Source organism: Pseudophryne corroboree, chromosome 6 (genome assembly GCF_028390025.1).
Source record: "Pseudophryne corroboree isolate aPseCor3 chromosome 6, aPseCor3.hap2, whole genome shotgun sequence".
Classification (NCBI taxonomy): domain Eukaryota; kingdom Metazoa; phylum Chordata; class Amphibia; order Anura; family Myobatrachidae; genus Pseudophryne; species Pseudophryne corroboree.
The window spans coordinates 767,374,798-767,400,755 of NC_086449.1; the positions used below are offsets into that span (position 1 = coordinate 767,374,798).

The window sequence follows — 25,958 nt, forward strand, 5'->3', positions numbered from 1 at the left end:
CCCTTTTCTGTAGTGTAGACTGCAGGGGAGAGCCAGGGAGCTTCCTTCCAGCGGAGCTGTGAGGGAGAAATGGCGCCAGTGTGCTGAGGGAGATAGCTCCGCCCCTTTTTCGGCTGACTTTTCTCCCACTTTTTTATGGATTCTGGCAGGGGTATTTATCACATATATAGCCTCTGGGGCTATATATTATGATATATTTGCCAGCCAAGGTGTATTTATTGCTTCTCAGGGCGCCCCCCCCCCCCAGCGCCCTGCACCCTCAGTGACCAGAGTGTGAAGTGTGTATGAGGAGCAATGGCGCACAGCTGCAGTGCTGTGCGCTACCTTGGTGAAGACTGATGTCTTCTGCCGCCGATTTTCCGGATTCTTCTTGCTTCTGGCTCTGTAAGGGGGCCGGCGGCGCGGCTCTGGGACCGAACACCAATGGCCGGTTCCATGCGGTCGATCCCTCTGGAGCTAATGGTGTCCAGTAGCCTAAGAAGCCCAAGCTACCACCAGTTAGGTAGGTTCACTTCTTCTCCCCTTAGTCCCTCGCTGCAGTGAGTCTGTTGCCAGCAGATCTCACTGTAAAATAAAAAACCTAAAATAGACTCTGAGCTCAGGAGAGCCCCTAGTGTGCATCCAGCTCAGCCGGGCACAGGATTCTAACTGGAGTCTGGAGGAGGGTCATAGTGGGAGGAGCCAGTGCACACCAGGTAGTCTTAAATCTTTCTTAGCTGTGCCCAGTCTCCTGCGGAGCCGCTATTCCCCATGGTCCTTACGGAGTCCCCAGCATCCACTAGGACGTCAGAGAAAACGATTTACTGGTAGGTATAGAAATCTTGTTCTTACACGTCCAAGAGGACGCTGGGGATGTACAAAGCTCCCAGTACGGGAGGGAGAATAAGCATGCTGGATAGTAAGCCTGATCCAGCGAGTAATTGTCTGCTTAGTAGCAGGACACCCAATTTTGTTGGGATCATAAAGGACAGACCGTGCTACCAACTTTGTGACTAGCAGTTCTCTGCACATATATATTTTCAAAGCCCTCAACATCCAAGGACTTTGAAGTAGGTGGTGTCAGTAGCCACTGGCACTACAATAGGTTGGTTGATATGAAAAGCAGACAACCTTTGGAAGAAATTGCTGACGCCTTCTGAGATCAGCTCTATCCTCAAGGAAAATAGAGTAGGGGCTCTTGTGCAACAATGCCCCCAATTCTGACACATCTTGCAGATGCCAATGCCAACAGTGTGACCACCTTCCAAGAAAGAAACTTTACATCCACCTCCTGTAAAGGTTCATAACCAATCCGATTGCAGGAACTGCAGCACCACATTAAGATCCCAAGGTGCCGTAAGAGGCACAAAGGGTGGTTGGATGTGCAGAACCCCTTTCAAGAATGTCTGAACCTCAGGGAGGGCAGCCAATTGTTTCTTGAAGAAAATGGACAAGGCCTAAATCTGGACCTTTATGAAGCCCAAGCATAGGCCCACATCCACACCTGCTTGCAGAAAGAGGAGAAAACGTCCTAGTTGAAACTTCACCGTAAGATTCTTGGATTCACACCGAGAGAGACACTTTTTCCAAATCAGATAGTAATGCTTAGACATTACTCCCTTCTTATCTTGGATCAGAGTAGGAATGACCTTGTTCGGAATGCCCTTCCGAGCTAAGATCTGGCGTTCAACCTCCATGCTGTCAAACGTAGCCGTGGTATGTCTTGATAGGCGAACGGCCCCTGTTGAAGGTCCTCGCGAAGAGGAAGAGGCCTCGGTTCTTCCAGCAGTAACTCCAGAAGATCCATGTACCAAGCCCTTCTTGGCCAGTCCAGAGTGGCAAGGATCACTTGGACTTTGGTTCTTTATTAGTTTGAGAATCCTTGGGATGAGTGGAAGTGGAGGGAAACCATACACTGACTGGAACACCCACAGAGTTACCAGGGTCTCCACAACCACTGCTTGTGGGTCTCTTGACCCAGAACCATACCTCTGAAGCTTGTTGAGGCAAGAGGACATCATGTCTATTTGAGGTACACCACAACGACTTGTTACCTCCCTGAATACCTCAGAGTGGAGGCCCCATTCTCTTGGATGGAGATAGTGTCTGCTGAGGAAGTCAGCTTCCCAGTTGTCCACTCCCGAAATGTAGATCGCTGACAGCACCACCGCATGTCTTTCTGCCCAGAGGATTCTTGTTACCTCTGACATTGCAGCTCTGCTCTTCGTTCCACCTTGCCGGTTTACGTAGGACACCGCTGTCACACCTGAAGGGCTTGATCTTGCAGAAGATGTGCCACTTGTAGAAGGCCGTTGGATATGGCCCTTAGTTCCAGAATGTTTATTGGAAGTTTTCCCCCCTGGGTGACTGCTCCAACCTCTAGACTTCCATCCGTGGTTAGAAGGATCCAATTCTGAAACCTCACCTACTCGAGATCCGCAGGTTCAGAAGTCTGCAGCCACCAAAGGAGTGAAATTCTGGCTTTCGGCAACAGGCGTATCCGCTAGTGCATGTGATCCGGACGACTTGTCCAGGAGATCCAGCTAAGAGAAACTCGCTTGGAATCTTCCGACTGCAGAGCCTCATAGGAGGCTACCATCTTTCCCAGAAGGCGAACGCACAGATGAACCGAAACCCGGGCTGGCTTCAGGAGATCCCGGACCATTGACTGCATCACCAACGCTTTCTCCAATGGTAGAAACACCCTCTGTACTTCCGTGTAGAGTATCATCCCCAGGAAAGGCAGTTTCCTTGTCGGCTCCAAATGCGATTTTGGAAGGTTCAGGATACACCCATGATCCTGGAGTAGTTGAGTTGAGAGCAATACTCTGCACAGCCTCTCCCTGGAGGATGCCTTTATCAGTAGATCATCCGGATATGGAATTCTGTTCACTCCCTGCTTGCGGAGGAGCATCATCTCTGCCAGAACCTTGGTGAACACCCTCGGTGCTGTGGAAAGGCCAAATGGCAATGTCTAGAACCGATAGTGACAGTATGTAGTGGAAACCTTAGATAGGCCTGGTGAGGCAACCAGAGCGGAATGTGAAGGTATGCATCCTTGCTATCCAAGGATACTAGAAATTCCCCCTCCTCCAGACCAGAGATCACCGCTCTCAAACTAAATCTTGAATTTGAATACCTTCAAGTAGGGGTTCAATGACTTTGGGTTCAGTATCTTACCGAACCGTCCGGTTTTGGTTCCACAAACAGGTTTGAGTAGTAACCCCTGTTTTTGTGTGTGAGGTGGAACAATGACATTTGTTTGTACCAATTTTTGAACGGCTTCCTGCAGGATTGTACTTTGTCAGCGAAGCTGGTAAGCCCGATTTGAAGAACCTGTGAGGTGGGAGTTCCTGAAACTCCAGTCTGTACCCCTGGGCAACAATATCTTTAACCCAGGGGTCTACGCAAGATGACACCCAAATGTGACTGAAATCTTAACTCACTCCCACCTGCCCAATCTCCAGGCTGGGAGGTCCACCAACAAGCTGAACATTTTGAAGCAGCAGAACCTGCTGCATCAAAATGTTCTGTTCTTGGGAACATGTTGGTGCAGGTTTTCCCCGACCTCCTAAAGGTGGGGGTACCGTTGGATTTTTAAAATTTTGCGGTCCGAAAGGACTGCAGTGTAGGATACGATTTCCTAGCTGGTGCAGCTGCGGAAGGAAGAAAGGTCGACTTACCCACAGTTGCCTTTGATATCCACGCATCCCCTAAACAGGGCCTCACCTGTGAAGGGTAGGTACTCCACACTTTTCTTGGATTCTGCGTCCACAGCCCACTGGCGTAGCCACAGTCCTCTGCGTGCTGAGACTGCCATGGTTGTGGCCTTTGCTTTAAGCACGCCAAGGTCCTTCATGGCTTCTACCATGAAGCCTGCAGAATCCTGTATGTGATGTGGAATCTAATTCATCAAGTAAGGTGCCCGACCACTTAACTATGGCCCTAGAATTCCACACACAAGCGATAGTTGGTCTTAAGAGCCACTCCCGTAGTAGTGTATAGTGATTTGAGCATAGTCTCAATCTTGCTGTCAGCAGGATCTTTTAGGGAGGCTGTGCCAGGGACAGGCAAGACAACCTTTTTGACAATCTACTGTAGATACAGAAGCGTCCCCCATAGGTGGCCTTTCCCAGTTCTTTCTATCCTCTTCAGGGAAAGGGAAAGAGGAGAGAATTTTGGTACTTACAGATAAATCCATTTCTCTGAATCCACTCGGGGACACTGGAACAGCGTATACAGTAGGGGTGTGAAGCTTGCAACTGGAGGTGAGGCACAATCTAAAATTTAACATAGTCTGCACAGCCAGCTCCTCCTCCTTCATCCCTCAGTTTGGAAAATGAGAATAGGACACGAGACAAACATTAACAGAATACAAATGCTGTTTGTGCAAACTGTTCAACAAGAACTTTGAACACAGTAGGTTGAAAGCACCGAGGCAGGCGTACAGTGTCCCCAAGTGGATTCAGAGAAATGGATTTATCGGTAAGAAAAAAAATCCTCCTCTTTCATCCACTAGGGGACACTGGAACAGCTTATACAGTAGGGGACGTCCCAACGTTACTCCCAAGGGTGGGGTGTGCCGTCAGCAGCCTGCAAAACTTAACATCCAAACTTTGAAGCTCTGGACGCTAAAGAATTGAAATTTTAAATTTTCGAACCTGTGTGCCGATGATCACATTGCCGATCTGCAACGTTTAGTAGCTGTGGCCCATGAGGTACCCACTGATCTTGTGGTATGGGCACCAACCGGAACCCTTTTACCACACGATAATTTATATGCTGGTCAACTCCTCTAACCATCACAAAAGGACAAATAGTCCTATCTGTTGGACAACGTAACTTGCACATATATCCGTAGAGCACTTACAAGGCCAAAGACACGTCCCCATCTGCAACTCCTTGGTAACATGGAAACACAATCTTGCTGGTTTACGTGAAACCCCAAAACTACCGTTGGGAGAATCTCTGCCCTATCTTCCCGGAAAAAAACAAAAAAACAAAACAAAAAAAAAACAGAACAAACCACACGTACTCAATAACGCTCCCAAATCAGAGCCGCACCTGGCTGAAACTATGGAAAGTAACAGCATGACTTTCCTGGAAAGTTCTCAATCCTGCTCTCTGCCAGCTCAAAAAAAGGTTGAATTTAAATATTCCAACACCAAACTTAGGTCCCATGGTGCAGTGGGAGGACAGAAAAAGTATCTACAGAACTTCCAGTAAGAAAGTCTGAACCTCTTGTAAAGATGTCAAGCGCTGTTGAAAAGGATTGAGAGCCGAAATCTGAATTTTCAAGAAGCTTAAACGTAGGCCTCCATGTAAACCGGCCTGGAGAAGACTTAAAAGCCTAGATAGGTGGAATCTCCTGGAATCCAAGCCCCGTTTCTGACACCAGTCCATGTTTTCTTCCATATTCTGTAGTAATGCATGCCCGTGACAGGCTTCCTAGCTGCGATCATTGTAGGAATAGCCACCTTTGGTATCCCTCTCAAGATCCGGGTCCCAATAGCCACGCAGGTAAACGCAACCTGTTCAGGTCTGGGAGGAGGACTGGCCCCTGTGATAGCAGGATGTCTCACTGAAAGGTAGCCCCCAGTGATCTTTCGCTAGTAGCTTCCTCAAATCAGAGTACCAACTCCTGTGGGACCAATCTGGTGCAATGAGAATTGCTCACACTTCAGTTTGGCCTTCTTCAGTACCCTGGGTATGAGAGGAAATGGTGGAAAATTGTAAACACTTCTGTAAGACCAAGGAAGTGTCAATGCGTCCACTCCTGGATCTCTCGTGCTGGCCACATACCTGAGCAGCTGATGTTTGGAGAAGCCATTAGGTCTACTTGAGGTAGGCCCCATCTCCCTACCACCATCTCAATTCCTGGATGCATGTTCTGGAGACCGAGATAATCAACTTCCAAGTTCTCCACTCCTGGAATGAACTATACCGAAAAGGACAATCTTGTGCCTTTCTGCTCACTAGACTTTTGTGGCTACTTTCAATGCCATCTTGCTCCTGGGACCTTCTTAACTGTTTATGCATGCGGTTGCTGTGACAGTGCATCTTCAAGTGTTGACCCATCACAAGGTTTCCGGCTAAGAGAATTTGCATTGTAACTGTACTCCGCTCAAGAATGTGTATGGGTAGACTGCTTGTTACGTGCATTTCAGAAACTAAAATTTACTAGGACAGCATCACAACCTTTGAGACTGGCACCCGTCGAGCGGCTCCTCCAATTCCAAATGCCGAATCTCCTACCTGCTGCGACATTAGTGTATAATGACCACCCATATTTGTGATAGAAACAGTGCGAACCTGGTCCCTGAGCAATGAAGTTTATCTGGAATGGTCGGTAGTGAAGTCTGCTGTACTGTAGAGCCTCCAAAAGACTGCATAATCTTCCCAAGAAGTTGTACCCTAGGCGTAGGGAAACAGTCTGTGCCTGTAGTACTTGAGCCCCCAGCCTCTGGGTTGAGTTGGCATTACGTTGGATTTCCTGAAATTCAATCAACCCATGTGGAGTAATACATTTCTGAATCCTCTGAGCATCTTTGATCAGCCGTTCCTGAGATGGCCCAAATCAGCAGATGGTTTAGAGAAGGTATGATCATAACCCCTAACAGTCCCAAACACGTGACCCTTATCACCCTGATTTTTGTAAAAATTCTCGGGGCTCATGAGAACCCAAATGGTAAAGCCCCCACTGGGAATGATCTTTCACAAGTACGAATCACAAGTATGCTTGGTGAGGAGTCGAAATCGGGATATGAATGTATGCATCCTTAATGTCCATAGACACTAGGCCTGCAATGACCAGCTGGATTGATTCCATCTTGAATCTGTAAGCCGTTACAAACAGCTTGAACACTTAATACCAGCTGATACTCGAGTTGTCATTACAAGATTTGAAGAGAATCCCATTCCTCCTCAAATAGGGATGCATGTAGCAATTTCTGAATTTGTCAATAATGCCTTTGCTTTTGAACGGAATGACAGCTTGAGCGTAAAGATCTCTTTAATTTATGAAGACAAACCCTGTTGATACAAAATTTGTGTTCTTTCAAGTCTCGGATTCGGTCTCCCTAAACCCTTACACCCCTAAGGGGTCCAAGGTGAGTTAGTGTAGAGACCAGATTACTGGCTATTAGGTAGAGTCTCCGTTATCAGAGACGCCTCCAGCACAAGACTGGGCCAAACTAGTTGAATAGTGGACCAGAGTAACTTCTACTGTCCATTGGTATATTTCTATGATACCTGACAGGTAGAAGATCTAAATTCATCTCCACTTGTGTGAATTTCATTTGACCAAGGAAAATTTCCCCTCCCAGGGAAAGGAACTATAGCCTCTCTACCAAAACACAAACCTCTTAGGTCTGCTTGAGATGGTCTTGCAACTAGTAGCAAGATTTCCATGTCAATTCCAACCTACATACAACCCTTTTTTGTGGGATTGTAATAAGTAGGAATGTTTAGTTAACAGGACTAGGCAGGGGTGAGCCCAAAATCAGTAAGGGATCCTTTCCTGGTCTGTGGAATCCAAAATTCTGTTAGTCACAGAACCCATTTGAGATATATAGCCAAGACTGGGATGCTAACCTCCCCAGAAGCCTGATAAGTATATGTGGTTAACTCTCAGATATGCTCTGCTAGTCAAAAATTGTATTTGAGAATTTGGAAGCATTTACTGGCCGACTTTAGTTATTTATGCCTCTAAAGGTTCGCCCCCCATTACAATAGCCAGCACCTTCTCCCACTCCAGGGTAGGTAAGGGTCTCATTACAGTTACCGGCCAATTTGTTATAACCGTGCGGATGGAGTACTTTTAACTATGAATTCCTCCCAGTTTCGGATGGGCTCGCAGCCCATACTCAAATGTTGAACTATGTCAGGTTATGTTAAACTAACCTTGACTGATCACTACCCCCTGGTAGTGTGCCCATTCACAGTCGCATACCTCCGGGCTGTCAATCCTAGTGCTCATTTTTTTGAGCAACCAAAGTAATATTTGCAGTCTTATTTTCTAGACATACCACTCAGCCAGACTATCACCTAATAGAATAGGAGGAGAAAGGCTGTAAAAATAAATGGGAGCTCTGAAGAGTATTTTCCAACTGGAAATCTCTAGTAAAATAAAAAAATTATTAATATAAATACTCAATCACCCACAAGACCACCAACTGTTGATACAGATGGAGTTGAATTGGGTGACAATATCTGATGCTCCCTCCGACGGACCTGTCAGCAGCGTCCGTTGGAGGCATTCTGTATAATATATATATATATATATATATATATATATATATATATATATATATATATATATATATATATATATTATATTTATTTAGATGGACGCCAAAAGGTAACTGGAGTTACCGTGCAGGTCATAATTCTTAGTCTCAGTTTGTGCCTTTGATGGTGATAAAGCACCCCCACAGAATACATTGCAGTGTATTACGTACTTTTACAGGTTGAGTATCCCATATCCAAATATTCCGAAATACGGACTTTTTTTGAGCGAGAGTGAGATAGTGAAACCTTTGTTTTGTGATGGCTCAATGTACACAAACTTTGTTTAATACACAAGTTTATTAAAAATATTGTATTAAATGACCTTCAGGCTGTGTATAAGGTGTATATGAAACAAATTAATTGTGTGAATGTACACACTGTTTAATGCACAGTTATAAAAAATACTGTATTAAATGACATTCAGGCTGTGTGTATAAGGTGTATATGAAACAAGTGTATTCTGTGCTTAGATTTAGGTCCCATCACCATGATCTCATTATGGTATGCAATTATTCCAAAATACTGAAAAATCCCATATCCAAAATACCTCTGGTCCCAAGCATTTTGGATAAGGGATACTCAACCTGTAATAGGCAAAGGAATACCGTAGCAGATGACAGGGAACAAATGTACACTGGATTCACAGAGAAAAAAAATATATTAAATTATTCTAAACAGCCTCGTTGCAACCCTTGCACACCCAACTGTGATTCAGTTCTGAGGTTGGGGTTGATATCCCTTTGTTCCCTGTATTTTCACAGGATCTTTGTATTAGAAGTCCTTCGAAATTATAAAGCATAAACACGCTTATTGAAAAACACAAGGAAAATCCTCTGCATCAGAGATCTACCTACAGCAACCAGCAGAGGGTGTATACTCTATGCTAAAACCCCTCTCCCTGTTCTAAATGGTCAGGAGACATGGCTCCACTATAGGGGGCATATAGCATCCCCTGCTCAACATCTTGGCACCTCTTAGCTTTTTAAAGATTGCTGCCAGCGATTTTTTTTGATGCAGATTCTACCGTAAGTGCTTTGAAAACTGGACATAAATCTGGGACCAGCAGAGTCCCATCCAGCAGTGTTGTGGCATCAATGCCATCGGTATGCGATTGTGCCGCCAGCGCTCAGGCTCCCCGCCCCCAAGAGCTCTCCTGACTTCCTTTTTTATGGATGACCGGCCAGCACACCGGGTCCCCTTGCCGCATCTCTCCCCTGACCCTCCATGAGTGCTTCTGCTGGTGGAGGGAGGGATGCTGCACTGTCAGCCTGCCCGGTCACAAGAGTCTGTCGGAGGCAGCAGCGCGTGTGCTTTCTTTAGAAGATAAAAATCACTCCTGCACCAATTACTATGCATTTATATATCTGTAAACTAGGGTCTAACACCTTTTTCACCAGTACTCACAGTATGAAGTATGATTCATTCGAATTTCCTTGTAGAAACATACAGATCCCTTTAGCAGGGATCCTGGTCTCTCTATCCTTAAGGCTTTGTCCCCCTTTTATTAGGTTGATGTAGCCTTATTTCTTTTGGTAAAGCCTGCACTCTCCTTTAATTTAGGTGGGATTGGGCCAGTTTTGAAATGACAAAAAAAACAAAAAATAATCTTTATGGAGCAGGAGCTCCCATCTGTGCTTCTTCCCTCCGTGCACAATTTTTCAAACTGAGGGATGAGGGGCGTGAAGGGGAGGAGCCAGCTGTGCAGACAATGTTTAATTTTAGATTGTGCCACACCTCCGGTTGCAAGCTTCACATCCCTACTGTATAAGCTATTCCAGTGTCCTAGTGGATGAAAGAGAAATGAGTATTTTTTTAGGGAATTGGAATTTTCTCTGGGTTTTCCCAGGTCTTTTCAAATAGGGAGTTAAATTCCTTTGAAGCATGGAAGGCAAGCAAGGATTTCTTATTTCAAGTAAAATAAGTCATCTTCCTGTACAGGTACCTTCTCAGTAATATGCAAAAGATCCCTAATGGCTTCAATCATCAGTTGCACCCCTTTGGCAAGGGCTTCATCTCCCACCTGCATATCCCCATCACTGTTCCATGTATCAGAGTCTGTATCCGTGTCAGCTTGCATTATCTGTACTTTTTGCGGGTATGAGGTGGGTTGAGAGGCAAAGTAGTGAGGGGTGAATAAATCATATCCTCCATAGATTCTTAAAAACTCTCTCTCCGTATGGGACAATTTTGTAGAAATACTGGATATCATCCCCCTTATGGAATCCACCCAGGGGTGTTCAGATCCAGAAGGTCGAGCATCTGTACAGTCTTGAGTACATGATATAGACTCCTCAGGTGAAAATATACATTCTGCAGTACAGGACACAGTCCCTAGACATGGTAATGTGAGACATATGCACACAGGAAAATGTCAGACAGTTCCCCCCCCAGAGAACAGTCACAGAGTATGAGGAGCCAGCCACTCCATGACCTTTCAGGCCGTTATGATAAAAGCCCAGCGCTGCTAACTAACCTTAATAGGGTAGCTAGTACTATACTACACTCCCTTTATCTATAACCCCCTGGTACTGCAGAGGTATGCTGGAGTTATGTGGAGGGGCAGTGCTTCCCTGTCCGCGTCTTGTGTGGAGATCTGCAGGGAGAAAATGGTGCTGGTGAGCTGATGGATCCGCTCTGAGGGGAAACCCCGCCCCCTGCAATGGCGCACGGCTTCCCACACTTCATTATACTGGCCTGATGTATTTATTGCCAACAGTGGGATTAGCCCCTGTTAGCACCTTGACCAGTGTAGGGTATATAACGCTGGCTCAGGACACCCCTCACTGCACCTACATAGAGTGCATGTTGCCGTGCCTTCCTGGAGCACAGCCCTCAGAACTGCGCTCCCACCCTTGTGCCGCCATACACACCTGCGACCAGCTAACCATGACGCCGGCGCTGTACTCACCGCTCTATCTTCTGGCTCTGTTAGGGGCTGGCGGCGTGCTGCGGGAATGGGCGGTCGCCTCGTGGCTTGCGACCATTTCCATCAGGAGCTCCGTATCCTTTCAGCAGAGTAATGGACCATTAACTCTATTAAGTTGGTTAATTACTCCCCCCTAAGTCCGATGAAGCAGGAGACTTAACAGCCTCCTGTAAAATAAAAACTAAAAAATAAAAAACTCTTAAGAGCTCCCCTAGCTGTGACCGGCTCCTCCGGGCACATTCTCTAAACAGTCTGGCAGGAGGGGCCAGCCCACACTATTTAACTTAGGGAGGAGGGGGGGGGGGGGGGGGGGGAAGAGTCAAATGTTAGAAAAGTCTGATAGAAAGGGGAAAAAACAGACAGCCGACTGACTTTTCAAACATTTGAATCTCACCCTTAAAGTGACAATGGCTCCTTGTGGACCAGTCTATACCCCATGGTACTAAATGGAACCCCAGCATCCTCAAGGACATATGAGAAACCTAATTTTCTGTTATCAGGGATTTATAGGGGGCTCAATTGTAAAAATGTTCCAATCCACCAAGCTACAGAACTGCCTGGGTCAATTTCTTTTATAGACCTTTACAGAAAGTCTCCTATTATATGCATCCTAAACAGATCACAGAAGGTGATCAGCTGAATAAGTGTTTACCAGCTACAGCAGCAAGAAACAGGTCTTTAGAATTCTCATCTGGTGATGGTACAATAGCAATGAATTAAGCCAGGAGTGGCCAAAATGTAGAAGTCAGGACTTATCTAAAAGCAATCTTCTAGAATCAGGGAACATATGCTTCACTCAACATCTAAGAGGCTTACCTGTTATATTCTATCCGTAGCTGCTGCAGATTCATGCTTGGAAACTATGGAACAATGAAAATAAATCCTTCAGACCACAAATATATAATTGTTACCGAAGAATTATGCAAAAGTGGAACAGAGGGAAAATCGGACTAGAGCGAAATCCACTAACCCCAGCACCCAGAGAGAGACAGACTACAAAAAGCAAAACAAAAACGAAGGATGAAACAGGATAAAGGCCAAAAACCAGACATGCCAAAAAAATTCATTATTCATTGTTTTACCTACGAGATTGTAGCTATGGTCAAAAGTACAATTATATAAAAAAAAAAAAAAAGTAGAAGTGAGGATTATAGAAAGATTACAGCCTTAACAGAATTTACATCGGAACCTCACCCTCGTAACTGTCCGACTTTACATTTTCCAATTGAACTGCAACCCGCGATCTCCCGTCCCTTTAGACGGTGGGCTGGGCATACAAAATAATTGAATTCCCCTGTAGAAACCAAACTCATGCTTTTGGAGTTTATTTAGCAGTCTGCGATATGGGACACTGCCAAAAGCATTACTAAAGTTTACATATGCTACATTTATGACCCCTACTTCATTAGTCAACTAGTCAAAAAAAAAAAAAGTTAGTAAGCTGTTTGGCATGATCTCATAACAGTAATGCCATGCTGTTAAGGATCCTGTAAATTGCTGCTTTTGAGATACTCCACAATTTTTACTGTTAACAGTATTTCCATCAATTTCCCTACTGATGTAAGGCTCAATGGTCAGTAGTTTGCCTCTTCCATGCTTCCACTTTCGTGCAGTTGGATTACCTGTACTACTTTCCAGTCCTCTGGAATTACTCCCGTAGCTAGAGACTGGTTAAAATAATTATTCTAGTGGTGTTATCAGCACCCCTTACAGCTTTTAGTATCCTTGGATGTATCCCATCTTACCCCATTGATCTATCAACTTTGTTTTCAGAGTACTTACAGGACCTTCTGCTCTGTAAATATATCCACCTCATTTTTAGGACTGTTTACAATTTCACTGTGGCCCTAACCCTCTTTCTGCAGTAAATACAATGTAAAAATGTAGATCTGCTATTGCCTTGTCTTCAGACAGTTTTAAGTCTTATTATCCCTCTCTGATTTTCTCAACACAAAAAAAAAAAAAAAAGTTTTGCCTCCTTTACCAACAGAGCTGGCCATTTTCTCCTCAACTTGTGCCTTTGCACGTCTGATTACCTTCTTAGGGGTATATTCATTAAGAGTCGTGTCCATTACCCTATTCAAAAGAGCGGCCAAATCAGACTGTCGGATTTGGCCGTTCCTTATTTCCTGACCTCCTGCTGCTGTCAGCGCTGCCCAGGGGGGGGGGGGGTTAGCAGCGGAGGCTCATGGCAGCTTTCACCCAGCAGGTCGTCGCTTGCTGGAGCCGGGTGGACTCTGCCGCTGGGTCCCTGCTCCCAGATCACATCTCAGATTTTTTTTTATACTGGCTGTGTCAGAATTAATTACCTACCGGTAAATCCATTTCTCAGTCTGTAGGGGATACTGGGAATCCTTAGTACCATGTGGTATAGACAGGTCCACTAGGAGCCATGGGCACTATAGAAGTTTGATAACGTGTGCTGGCTCCTCCCTCTATGCCCCTCCTACCCTCCCTCTATGCCCCTCCTACCCTACCTATGCCCCACTCAGTCTAGCAAACTCTGCCCGAGGAGACTGACACTTTGAGAAAAAGAAAACGCAAGCAAAGTGGTGAGATTTCGAACCAGCACAATCATATCAAGGATAGCCATGCTAACCAAAACATGAAAAACAGGGACAGCAACAGTTGAACCAAACAGTTAAACAAGCAACCGTGCATGAAAAACGAAGAACCGGGTGGGCGTCCAGTATCTCCTACGGACTACGAGAAAAAGGCTTTACCGGTAAATAATTAAAATCCTATTTTCGCTTACGTCCTAGGGGATACTAGGAATCCATTAGTACCTTGGGGAAGTACCAATGCTCCCAAACCGGGTGGGAGTGTGCCGGGGTTACTGCAGAACTTACTGACCAAACTGAAGGTCCTCAGAAGCCAAGGTATCAAACTTGTAAAACTTGGCAAACGTGTTCAAACCTGACCAAGTTGCTGCTTGGCAGAGCTGTAATGCCGACATCCCCCAGGCAGCCGCCCAGGAAGAACCCACTGACCGCGTGGGACTGAACAGATTTTGGAATTGGCAAACCTGCATTGGAATAAACATGTTGGATAGTGAGCCTGATCCAGCGTGCAATCGACTGCTTTGAAGCACAGTCAGATTTCCTCATAAGTCGATCGCTTTACATATACTATTTCAAAGTCCTTGGACGGAAGGTAGACGTGTCTGACAACCGGAACCACAATTGTCCGACAACCTTAGGAATGAATTGCTGACGAGTCCAGCTCTGTCCTCGTAGAAAATCAAAGTAGGGGCTCTTGTGAGAACGCCCCCAGTTCAGACACGCATCTTGCCGAAGCCAAGGCCAACAGCGTGACAGTCTTCCATGTAAAATAATTTACGTCTACCTCGAATAACGGTTCAAACAAGTCCGATTGAAGGAACCACAGAACCAACTTGAGATCCCAGGTTGCCGTGGGAGGCACAAAAAGGAGGCTGGATATGAAGAATACCCCTCAAGAACGTCTGAACTTCAGGTAGAAAAGCCAAATTGTTTCTGAAAGAAAACAGACAAGATTGAAATTTAAACTTTTACGGAGCCTAGGCCGCCCATCCACTCCAGATTGCAGAAAAGCAGGAAACGTCCCAGATGAAATTCCATCGTAGAATATGGTCTGCTCACAGACATTTCTTCGAGATACAATGATAATGTTTTGACGTTACTCCCTTCCTGGCTTGGACCATAGTTGGGATGACCTTGTCAGGAATCCCTTTCTTGGCTAGAATGCGCCTTTTAAACTTCCATGCTGTTAAACGTAGCCGTGGCAAGTCTTAATAGACAAATGGGTCCTGTTGCAGAAGATCCTCTCGAAGAGGTAGATGCCATGGATCTTCGATTAGCATATTGAGAAGATTTGCATACTAGGCCCTTCGTGGTCAGTCCAGAGCAATCAGGAATGTCTGAACTCTTTCCCCTTTTAGTCTTGAGAACTATTGGGATCAGAGGAATTGGAGGAAACCAGTATACCAGCTGGTAGACCCACGGAGTTGTCAGGGCATAGACTGCTACAGCCTATGGGTCCCTTGACCTGGAATAATACTGCTTGCGCTTCTTGTTGAGTCGAGAGGCAATCATGTTGATTTGTGGATAACCCCACAGACGTGTCAGCCACTGAAACACCTCCGGGTGAAGGTAGTGTCTGCTTAGGAAATATGCTTCCCAGTTGTCTACTCCAGGAATGAAGATCACTGACAACGCCTCAGCGTGCTTTCCCGCTCAGAGGAGAATTCTTGGCACTTGCCATTGTGGCTGCGCTTTCCATTCCGCCTTGTCAGTTTATGTACGTCACTGCTGTCATATTGTCAGACTGAAGAAGGTCGTTATAGATTTCCCTGAGCTCCAGAATATTTATGGGAAGAACAACTTCCTAACTTGACCATCTTCCTTGAAACTGCACCCCCTGGGTTACTTCTCCTCAACCTCTGGAGGCTTGCATCTGTGGTTAACAGAATCCAATTCTGAATCCCGAACCTTCGACTTCACCAGGTGAGAAGTTTGTAACCACTACAGGAGGGAGATTCTGGCTTTTGGCGGCAGACGAATCCCCTGATGCATGTGTAGATGCAATCCGGGCCATTTGTCCAACAGATCCAGTTGGAAGGGCCTCAAATGAAACCTTCCGTACCGATTTGCCTCATAAGAAACCATTTTTCCCCAGAAGGCAGATGCATAGATGTACGGAGATTCGGTTTGGCTTCAAGACAGCACAAACCATTGACTGGATTAGTTACATTTTCCAAGGAAAGGAACACTTTGAGACTGTGTCCAGTATCATTCCCAGGAAATTAAGCTTCTGCGTAGGTTACAGGTGATATTTTGCCAGGTTCAGAACCCACCCATGACCTGTGAGTAATCTGGTTGTGAGACCAATGTTCAGCAACTGCTCCCTGGACAGACTTTATCAGAAGATTGTCCAGGTAAGGAATTATGTTCACTGCCTGTTTGCGGAGTAGCATCATCATCTCTGCTATCACCTTGGTGGAAACGCTCAGTGTTGTGGAGAGACCAAATGGCTGGGCCTGAAACTGGTAGAGACAGTCCTGCAGTGCAAATCGTAGATGAGCCTGATGAGACCGCCAGATCGGAATGTGAAGTTACGCAGCCTTGCTATCCAGTGACACTAGCAATTCCCCCTCTTCCAGACCTAAGATCACTGCTCTCAAACTCCATCTTGAATCTGAACGCCCGCAAGTATGGGTTCAGTGACTTGAGATTTAGGATCGGTCTTACCGAGCCGTCCGGTTTCTGAACTAAAAACAAAGCTGGAATAGTAGCCCCTGTTTTGTAGATTAAGTGGAATTCGAACAATGACCTGGGTCTGTAACAGTTTCTGAATAGCTTCTTGTAAGGTTACTTTTGCTTATTATGAAACTGGTAAGCCTGATTTAAGAATCTGAGGTGGGAGATCCTGGAACTCCAGCATGTAGCCCTGGGATATAAGTTCTATGACCCAGGGGTCCTGGCAAGAACTTGTCCAGGTGTCACTGAAATTTTTTTTTAGCCAGGGTCCCACCTGCCGGTCTCCTAGGCCAGTGTCATGTGGAAGGCTTTGAGGAGACTGAGCTGGAGCTCTGTTCCTGAGCACCAACAGTCACTGGTTTGCATGGTTTTCCTCTAGCACCTTTGGGGGTGGAAGAGGAACCTCTGGCCACACTCCGAAACTCTGCAGTCCGAAATTGGATCCCAAGAAGGTGGACAGGCAGAGAGTTGTTGGATCGACTAAGGTACGTATAAGACGCTTTTTAGAAAGATCGCTCAGAGGGGAGCAGGGGGGGGGGGGGGGAGAACCTATAAAAATAAAGCTTATGGCTGCTAAAAACCAGGATCCCATTGACCATGGTCCAGTTCCTGCCACAAACAAAACTCTTTTTCCTGAGCCAGGAGGCAGAGAATAGAGAACTGGCCCGGTGCATTCTGGGAGGCCGAAAGCTTTGATAGTCTGTGCCAATCGTGTGTCGCTACATCCATATCCCAATGTTATCCTGTGGACACTGAAGCAGAAAGGTGGATTTACCCGCAGCAGCCTGTGAAATCCACTTAAGTTCTTCGCCAAATAAGGCCTCACCTGTAAAAGGCAGGCCTTCCACACCTTTGACTGTTAGTCAGCAGTCCACCGACGCAGCCATAATCCCCTGCATGCCGACACTGCCATAGCTGTGGTGCGTGCATTAAGCAGACCTCTTTTTAATGGCTTCAACCATAAAGTTTGCAGAATCTTGTATTTGTTGCAGGAGTAAAATATCCGAGACAAGGTGTCTAAACCTTTAAATTACCAGACCATTTTGCAATGGCTTGTGTAATCCACCCACATGCTATAGTGGGTCTCTGGGCCACCTCTGCTGCTGTAACTAAAACGGCCCAAGTCCCACGAAGTAGGCAGACTGGTGCCAACCAGTGCTGCCCGACAACTAAAAACTTTCTGAAGAACACTCTGGAGCTCCAGAAAAAGCACCCAGCTCCTTCGGCACATTTTTCTAAACAGAGTACGGTGGAGGAGCATAGAGGGGAGGAGCCAGAACACACTAAACATTTCTTAAAGTGCCAGGCTCCATGGATCCGATCTATACCCCATGGTACTAATCCATACCAGTATCCCCTAGGACACAGGTTCTCGAACTCGGTCCTCAGGACCCCACACAGTGCATGCTTTGCAGGTCTCCTCAAAGAATCACAATTGAAATAATTAGCTCCACCTATGGAGCTGTTAAAATGTGTCAGTGATTAATTAATACACCTGTGAACCTGCTGGGTTACCTGCAAAACATGCACTGTGTGGGGTCCTGAGGACAGAGTTTGAGAACCCGTGCCCTAGGACATTAGAGAAACTGGGTTAGATCTGGGATTTTGGTGGAAAAGGGGTATGAGACCATCTTCGAAAATGGATCTGTGCAGGAGGACATCACTGAAGTCTTTACATCATATGACTGTTTCCATAAACGATTTCCAATCTCAAATAAAAAAAAATTACTCATATTTTACCTAGAGCACCTGGAATTTGCTGGTGTACAAGTACTATGCTGACAACACCTCATCAGTAAGGTAATGTCACGCTTAGGGGGGTTTCTGGCTTAGAGGCACCCCGTCATAATCCCAGATTGTAGCCTTCGCCATTGGCTCCTCAGCCAAGCACATACTCTGAACCTGCAGCTCCTCTTGTACTGAGCAGGATTACCAGAACCAGCACAGCTTCCAATATTAGACCTGTGTGGTGTGTCTTTAGATTGTCCTCACAACCTGCAGACCTCACACATTTCTACAGTTAATGTAGGATACAAAACTATGCCCAGCAGCTATCCAAAATGGAATTAACTATATTTACTGTTCAGTAGGTGAATGTTTCTGTATTTCTATAGACAAATAGTAGGAACCTATATGTAACCTGTGTCAGAATTAAGGGGTAAATGTAATACCCTGCGATATGGGGAAGAAGCAGCATCAGCGCATGTTATGTGCAGATACCGCTTCTCCCACATGTAAGACACTTGCGTTGCACAGACAGCAACAGACCGGTGTGTGGGCAATTTTGACAACTGCAGGGGGCGATGCCCACAGCAGCAATAGAGCTGTCCCTGCCTGTGGCAGGTGCCGGCTCCAGAAAGCGCAGGGGATCTCGCATGAGTAGCGAGATCCAGCGCATGCGCAGAGGAGACAGCCAGGAAGGAGAGAGCGCTGTGCACTCAAGGGAACATCGCCGGAGGGGAGCTCTCCCCTGCTTCAGCAGTCAGCAGACCTTTTAGTACATCTTGTCGATTGTCCCTTCCTGCTTCGCCTCCGATTGCCTTGTTTCTTATAAATTAAGATTGTCTAGTAAGTATTTTTGAATACATTAAAGATTGATGTACTAGTACATCTGTTGTATTTAATAATTGTCTGCTTAATGTCTTTTTATTTACAAACTGCTCTTTGAATAAATGACTTCTTATACTTAGTTTCCATGGTGATGGGAGCACTAGTTTTGGTTAATGTCACCACCTTGACAAGCTTGTGTGGTTGATGACGGCCCCAGAAGTCCAACTGTGGGTGTATGGAGCACTGCACGTGGGGTGTGTTCACTTGTATAAAAAGGAAATATCTATGTTTTAATACTTTATCCCCAACAGCTGCAATGAACCAAATAGTTCAAGAAATTTGGGGGCAATTACCCGTTTTTTGGGAGTGCTGCCAAGAATCTGTGGTACAGTATATAGCTGTATTAGCCGTGGAGGGCACCTGGCAGGATAAGTATAATATAGTTCCCGTCTCTGGAGCCAATTCAGCGTTCACCTACTCCTTTAGCACTTAATGAAAAACTGGGGTGTTACAGGAGATTACTTCATATACTGATAGCTCTTGAGTACAGACGCCTACTTCCCACTCTAACCCCATGTTTAATGAAGTGTCCCCCAGATGAAGGAAGACACATTTTAGGTTGACTGTTGCATTTCCTGTGCAGTGGACCCATAAGATCTTGGACAGAGCTTTGTGACTGGTGTCCTAGTCTAGCATTTGCAGATAGGAATGAACGCATCATACACATATTGAGCATTTCAAAAATTACCATTTGCTCCGCAGTGCCTTCCAAATGGGAACAAATCCCCAAAACAAGACAGTAAGAGGGACCTGGGTGCAGAAGTGCTCTCTAGGAATCGAATTACTTACTTTTAGAGAAAGACTCTCAAATTGTTTACAGATGTCTACTTTCAATCTCTTTCCGTAAAACCACAGAGGTCTCTTAGCACAGCGTTGTACCATGGTATTAGCATCTTCCGGCTTCTCCATTTCAATATAACCCTACAAGCAAACAGACGACCGCTCACTTCACATGTATGACTCAAGCCAAATAAATCACTAAAAATAAAAAAAATAAACACTTGGCCAACTCCTCATATAGGTGCATTTACCTGGTGCTTCACTCTCATTATTCTATACGTTATCACTTTTCCACATGCTTTGCCCAGCTTCATAAATGCAGCGTCAGTATAGCCAAAAGTGGGCAAGTTGCTGAAATGCAGAATACGACCAAACCCTGGTTTCAGTTTAGGTTTCTGGTCAGCCTTCCCATCTGGTTTCTGAATAGTTGGAACAAAAATAAAAAGTGAATTAGTAGCTAAGGATACAACTTTTATACAGGAAAAGACAGCATGAAACTCATCGACTCAGATCTCTCCTATAGACTATGATTGTCATTAAGCAAGGAACAGTTATAGGGGGGAAGATTCAATTAGCCACAAGGTTCTTTTTGAACCTTGCACGCTAAGGGGGTATTCAATTAAAGTCGGAAACTGCCGTCTTGTCGGAAAGACGGCAGTTTGACTGTTTTAGGTCAGAAGGGATTCAGACCTATTCAATCTGGCCCCGTTTCTTCAGACAAGTAGGGAAAGCAGACTTGTCAGAATACACGCAGGGATGCCGATCCACGTGTATTGTCGGAAGCACGGCCAAGCCAGAAAGGTTTTAGCCCCGTTTCAGACAATGGCAATCTGTTTTGTTTGTTTTTAAAGTCGGACTGACATGGTCAGGAATGGGCCAAACCGGAATTTAATACCGACCCGTCTTATCCCTTCTATTGGAAAGGATCCGACAGGTATTGAATACACCCCTAATACTACACTGGTTAACCAGGCCGGAGAACCTTGCTTGCTTTTATTTGCAGTCAATAAAGGGGCAAAGAAAGGAGGAGATGCAAGTTCTTGTCTGTTCCTTTTCTTGGAACAGATAGGCTTGACACTGGGTATAGATGGCCGAGCCTCAGGTTCTCTTTCCAGCAGCCCAGGTTACCTCTCCCCTATGGGTTCCAGATGATGGGGTCAAAAGGGACTTCGATTTATTTTATCACTTACAATCCAAATAGACCGATTGGGAACTAACTTCCCCGAAGTGAGCCTGCGAGGATACACGTTTCCATTAATTTGGCTCACATGGGTTTAACATACAAGACAAAAATTGTGTCAGCCATTTGCATGACAACCTTTTGAACCTGTCAACCTGTATCTGGTCTCTAGGTTGTCATTAGGTCAACATGGTTTCTAGGCTGACAAGGTCACTAGGTAGACACTAGTCACAATTTTATTCATTTTTCTTTCATACTTCACAATCCATGTAGACGACAATTGGGAACAGTAAACTGTGCAGCAGAGCAAGGCACCTTGCCTGAAGCAAGGGACACTGCACTAATTAGGGTTCCCTGTCCTGCACCAAAAAAAATCCCTCATGTCGACCTAATGCTTGTGTCAACCTATTTTAGGTTTCGACTTAGTCACCGTCAGATAGTGGTCGATCCTATGAACCACACCCCAACCACCTTGGATCTCGTCAGCCTATTGACTCAGGCAATTTACTTCATGTCAACCATATGGGTCGCCATTGATCTACACCCCTTCCCCATGCTTCAAGTTTAGTCAACAAGCCTAAGGCAAATGGCAAGGAAGGAAGACTGGCAACCACTCCAATCAAGAACAAGTGGCACCAGGGACAGTGAGAAAAAGAAAAAAAAATTATATATAAAGGTGGTCTGGGCATTGCAGAAGTAGAAGAGGACGCTCTATCGAGAGACCCTGTAGGTCTGAGAACCAATGCAGTCTGGGCCACGCTGGAGCGATCAGAAGCAGGATTCCTCCTTCTGCCCAGGGTAATAAGGAAGTTCAAGCAATACATGACACTGGAGGAAAAACGTACGGCAGCCGAAAGTTCCATGGAATTGCCAGTGCATCCACGAACGCTGCTTGAGGATCCCTTGTCCATGCTCCGAAGACCGGAACCTTGTTATTGTGTCAAGGTGCCACTTGTCCACTAGGAGTTGAAATACTTCTGCATGGAGGCTCCAATCTCCGGCGTGTACATCCTGGTGACTGAGGAAGTCTGCTTCTTAGTTGAGGACCCCTGGAATGAACACTGCCGATATGGCCAGCAGAAAGCGTTCCGCTCATTGAAGAATCTTTGACGCTTCCCTCATTGCCACGTAGCTTTGAGTGCCGCCTTGACGATTTACGCCACCGTGGTGGCATTGTCCAACTGTACTTGAACAGGTCTGTTCTGTATGAGATGCTAGGCCAGGTTTAGAGTATTGAACACCCCCGCAATTTCAGAATGTTTATCTGAGGAGAGAATCCTTGGTCCACCGACCCTGAAGAGTGTTGATCCAACACCGCCCCCCAACCCCACAGATAACCGGGGCCCCGGTGTTAACACTCACTGCAACTCTTTGGCATCTGTTAGTTGCTGGCGTGGGCACAGTGTGGTGTGTGAAACAGCACCTCAGGAGCTCAGTGTCCTGTCAGCTGGGATTACGAAACATTAACCCTCTGGAGGTTGGTTTGGACCCCCTCTAAGTCCCACAAAGCAGGTAGACTGGTTGCCAACCAGTACTACCTTAACAAAAAAATAAAAAAAAAATCTGGAGCTCCAGAGAAATGCACCTGGCTCATTTAGCACTTTTTTCTAAACTTAGTCTGGAAGGTGGTGGCATAGAGGGGAGGAGCCACACACAGGTTTTAAAGTGCCAAGCTCCAGTGGACCCGATCTATACCCCATGGTACTAAAGTACAGTTCCCCGGTATACACTAGGACGTAAGAGAAAAACTGAAGTACCTGAGCATGGGGGCAGGGTATGAGGGGAGAGGAGCCCAGTGCATCCTGCGAGGCTCACAAGCTTAAGCTGTTTGGTGCCAGTCATGGCCTCCGCCAGCATAACAAAGGTATTCCCTGTGGAGACCATGGACCCCGAAGAAAAAACTATTAACACTTCTATTTTTGAAAGCACTTATTTTGCAGTATTTCTTCCACACCTTCCTAAAACTTTTGCACAGTACTGTAGTAAATTTTGGTCTCACAAGTACAACAGGAAAGGATTAATGTCTGTACCTTCTTTTTGTCAGCCGTTACTTTAGCAATAGGAGTAGAGGCGTTTGGCCCTTCTGCCTCAGCTGTCTCCTCGTCTTTCATGTCAATATCACTTGTGTCAGCCACTTTTGCACCATCGCCAGTAGAGCTGCTGGTTTTCATAAGAGCGGCAGTTTCATCCTCATCTTCAACTGCTGGCTCACACGCGTCTGTCACAGAATCTTTCGGCTCAGTCTCGTCCTGGCAGTCATCCTCTGTGGCGACCATTGGAGAAGTATTCTCTCCGTCTCCGCTTTCAGCGTTCTGAGTGCTTTTCTTTCTACTGGGGAGGAACAAACACCTCAGATTCAGTTATCAGAGATTAAAAAGGGTACCTACATGTAAAAATGTTCCTATTCACCAAGCTACAGAACTGCCTGGATCAATTTCTCGAATAAACCTATTTTCCAAAAGTCTCCCATTATATGCATCCTGAACAGATCACAGAGGGTGATCAGCTGAATGGGTGTTTACCGGCTACGGCAGCAAGAAACATGTCTAATTCTTATTTGGTGATTGTACAATAGCAAAGCATTGAGCCGGGGATGAACAAAATGTAGAAGTCAGGACTTCATATCTAGAAGCAATCTAGGGTCGTTTATAGAATCAGGGAACATATGCTTCACTCAACATCTAAAGGCTTACCTGTTTTTATCTTTCTGCAGCTGCTTCAGATTCTTGTTTGGAAACTATGGAACAAAAATAAAAATAAATCCTTTAGACCAAATATTTCATTGTTTTATAAGAATTATGTAAAAATGGAACAGTGAAAATTGGACAAGAGGGAAATTTGACATAGCCAAAACTCTAGTAAGTCCATTCACCCCAGAATGCTCAAAAAAAAAAAAAGCATTGAGGATGAGGTGCCAAAAATCTAAAACGGCAATAAGAATAATTTATTGTCACTATAACATGAAAAGCGAAATTACATGCAGTTCTCATATCCTATACACCAGATAAAATACAATCACAACATTTAGCAAAGTTGAGAATTCAAGCTATCACAGAAGGGAAGAACTAATCCTTAACCAAGTGGTACGACATCTTGAACACCTATAACGTCTCCCCAATGGCAGAACGGGGAAAAAAAAATAATAAGATTTTACTTACCGGTAAATCTATTTCTCGTAGTCTGTAGTGTATGCTGGGGACTCCGTAAGGACCATGGGGAATAGACTGGCTCCGCAGGAGACTGGGCACTCTAAAGAAAGATTCAGTACTACCTGGTGTGCACTGGCTCCTCCCGACCTCAGTTAAGGAAACTATGCCCGGAAGAGCCGACATTACAAGGAAAGGATTTGGGAATCCAGGGTAAGACTCATACCAGCCACACCGTATAACTTGTGATAACTATACCCAGTTAACAGTATGAACAAACATAGCATCAACCAAAGGATGCCAACATAACCCTTTATCAAGCAATAACTATATACACGTAGTGCAGAAAGTCCGCACTTGGGATGGGTGCCCAGCAGGTAGGTACAGCCGTGGCGATAATATAAATAAATAAATAAATATATAATAAAATATATATATATATATATATAACAGACCTGGTGGTATCAAACTTGTAGAATTTTGCAAAAGTGTTTGAACCCAACCAAGTAGCAGCTCAGGAAAGCTGTAATGCAGAGACCCCTCGGGCAGCCGCCCAAGAAGAGCCCACCTTCCTTGTGGAGTGGGCTTCCACTGATTTTGGATGCGGCAATCCTGCCGCAGAATGAGCCTGCTGAATAGTGTTACAGATCCAGCACGCAATAGTTTGCTTTGAAGCAGGAGCACCCAGCTTGTTGGATGCATACAGGATAAACAGCGAGTCAGTCTTCCTGACTCCAGCCATTCTGGAAACATAAATCTTCAAAGCCCGGACCACGTCCAGCAACTTTGAATCCTCCAAGTCACGAGTAGCCGCAGGCACCACAATAGGTTGGTTCAAATGAAACGAAGACACAACCTTTGTTAGAAATTGCGGACGAGTCCGCAATTCTGCCCTGTCCATATGAAAAACCAGATAGGGGCTTTTACATGACAAAGCCGCCAATTCTGACACACACCTAGCCGACGCTAAGGCCAACAGCATGACCACTTTCCATGTGAGATACTTTAGCTCCACGGTCTTAAGTGGCTCAAACCAGTGTGACTTCAGGAAACACCACATTAAGATCCCAAGGTGCCACAAAAGGGGGCTGAATATGCAGCACTCCCTTAACAAACGTCAACCTCAGGCAGTGAAGCCAGTTTTTTGAAAGAAAATGGATAGGGCCGAAATCTGGACCTTTATGGATCCTAATTTTAGGCCCATAGTCACTCCTGACTGTAGGAAGTGCAGGAATCGACCCAGCTGGAATTCCTCTGTAGGGGCCTTCTTGGCCTCACACAAAGCAACATACTTTCGCCATATACGGTGATGTTTTGTTGTCACGTCTTTCCTAGCCTTCATCAGCGTAGTAATAACTTCATCCGGAATGCCCTTTTCTGCTATGATCTGGCGTTCAACCGCCATGCCGTCAAACGCAGCAAGTCTTGGAACAGACAGGGCCCTTGTTGTAACAGGTCCTGTCTGAGAGGCAGAGGCCATGGGTCCTCTGAGCATTTCTTGCAGTTCCGGGTACCAAGTCCTTCTTGGCCAATCCGGAGCAATGAATATTGTACTCTCTTTTTCTTACAATTCTCAGCACCTTGGGTATGAGAGGAAGAGGAGGAAACACAAACAGACTGGAACACCCATGGTGTTACTAGTGCAGACACAGCTATCGCGCGAGGGTCCATTGACCTGGCGCAATACCCGTTTAGCTTTTTTGTTGAGGCGTGACACCATCATGTCCACCTGTGGGAGTTCCCATCGATTTGCAATCAGCGTGAAGACTTCTTGATGAAGTCCCCACTCTCCCGGGTGGAGGTAGTGTCTG

General features: G+C 45.6%; 1 protein-coding gene across 4 annotated transcripts in view; it reads right to left on the reverse strand.

Annotated features, from left to right (window-relative positions):
• Nucleotides 1-25,958, reverse strand: part of LOC134933423 (matrin-3-like) — a 117,356-nt gene that overhangs the window by 23,921 nt on the left and 67,477 nt on the right. For 3 of the 4 annotated variants that reach the window (XM_063928624.1, XM_063928622.1, XM_063928623.1), the window contains 5 exons: nucleotides 23,695-23,738; nucleotides 23,032-23,332; nucleotides 20,073-20,240; nucleotides 19,831-19,962; nucleotides 12,011-12,054 (listed from right to left, as the gene is read on the reverse strand). In XM_063928624.1, coding sequence (XP_063784694.1) covers nucleotides 12,011-12,054; nucleotides 19,831-19,962; nucleotides 20,073-20,240; nucleotides 23,032-23,332; nucleotides 23,695-23,738 — 689 coding nt within the window. The remainder of the gene's footprint in view (nucleotides 1-12,010; nucleotides 12,055-19,830; nucleotides 19,963-20,072; nucleotides 20,241-23,031; nucleotides 23,333-23,694; nucleotides 23,739-25,958) is intronic. The other variant, XM_063928625.1, reaches the window with a different exon arrangement.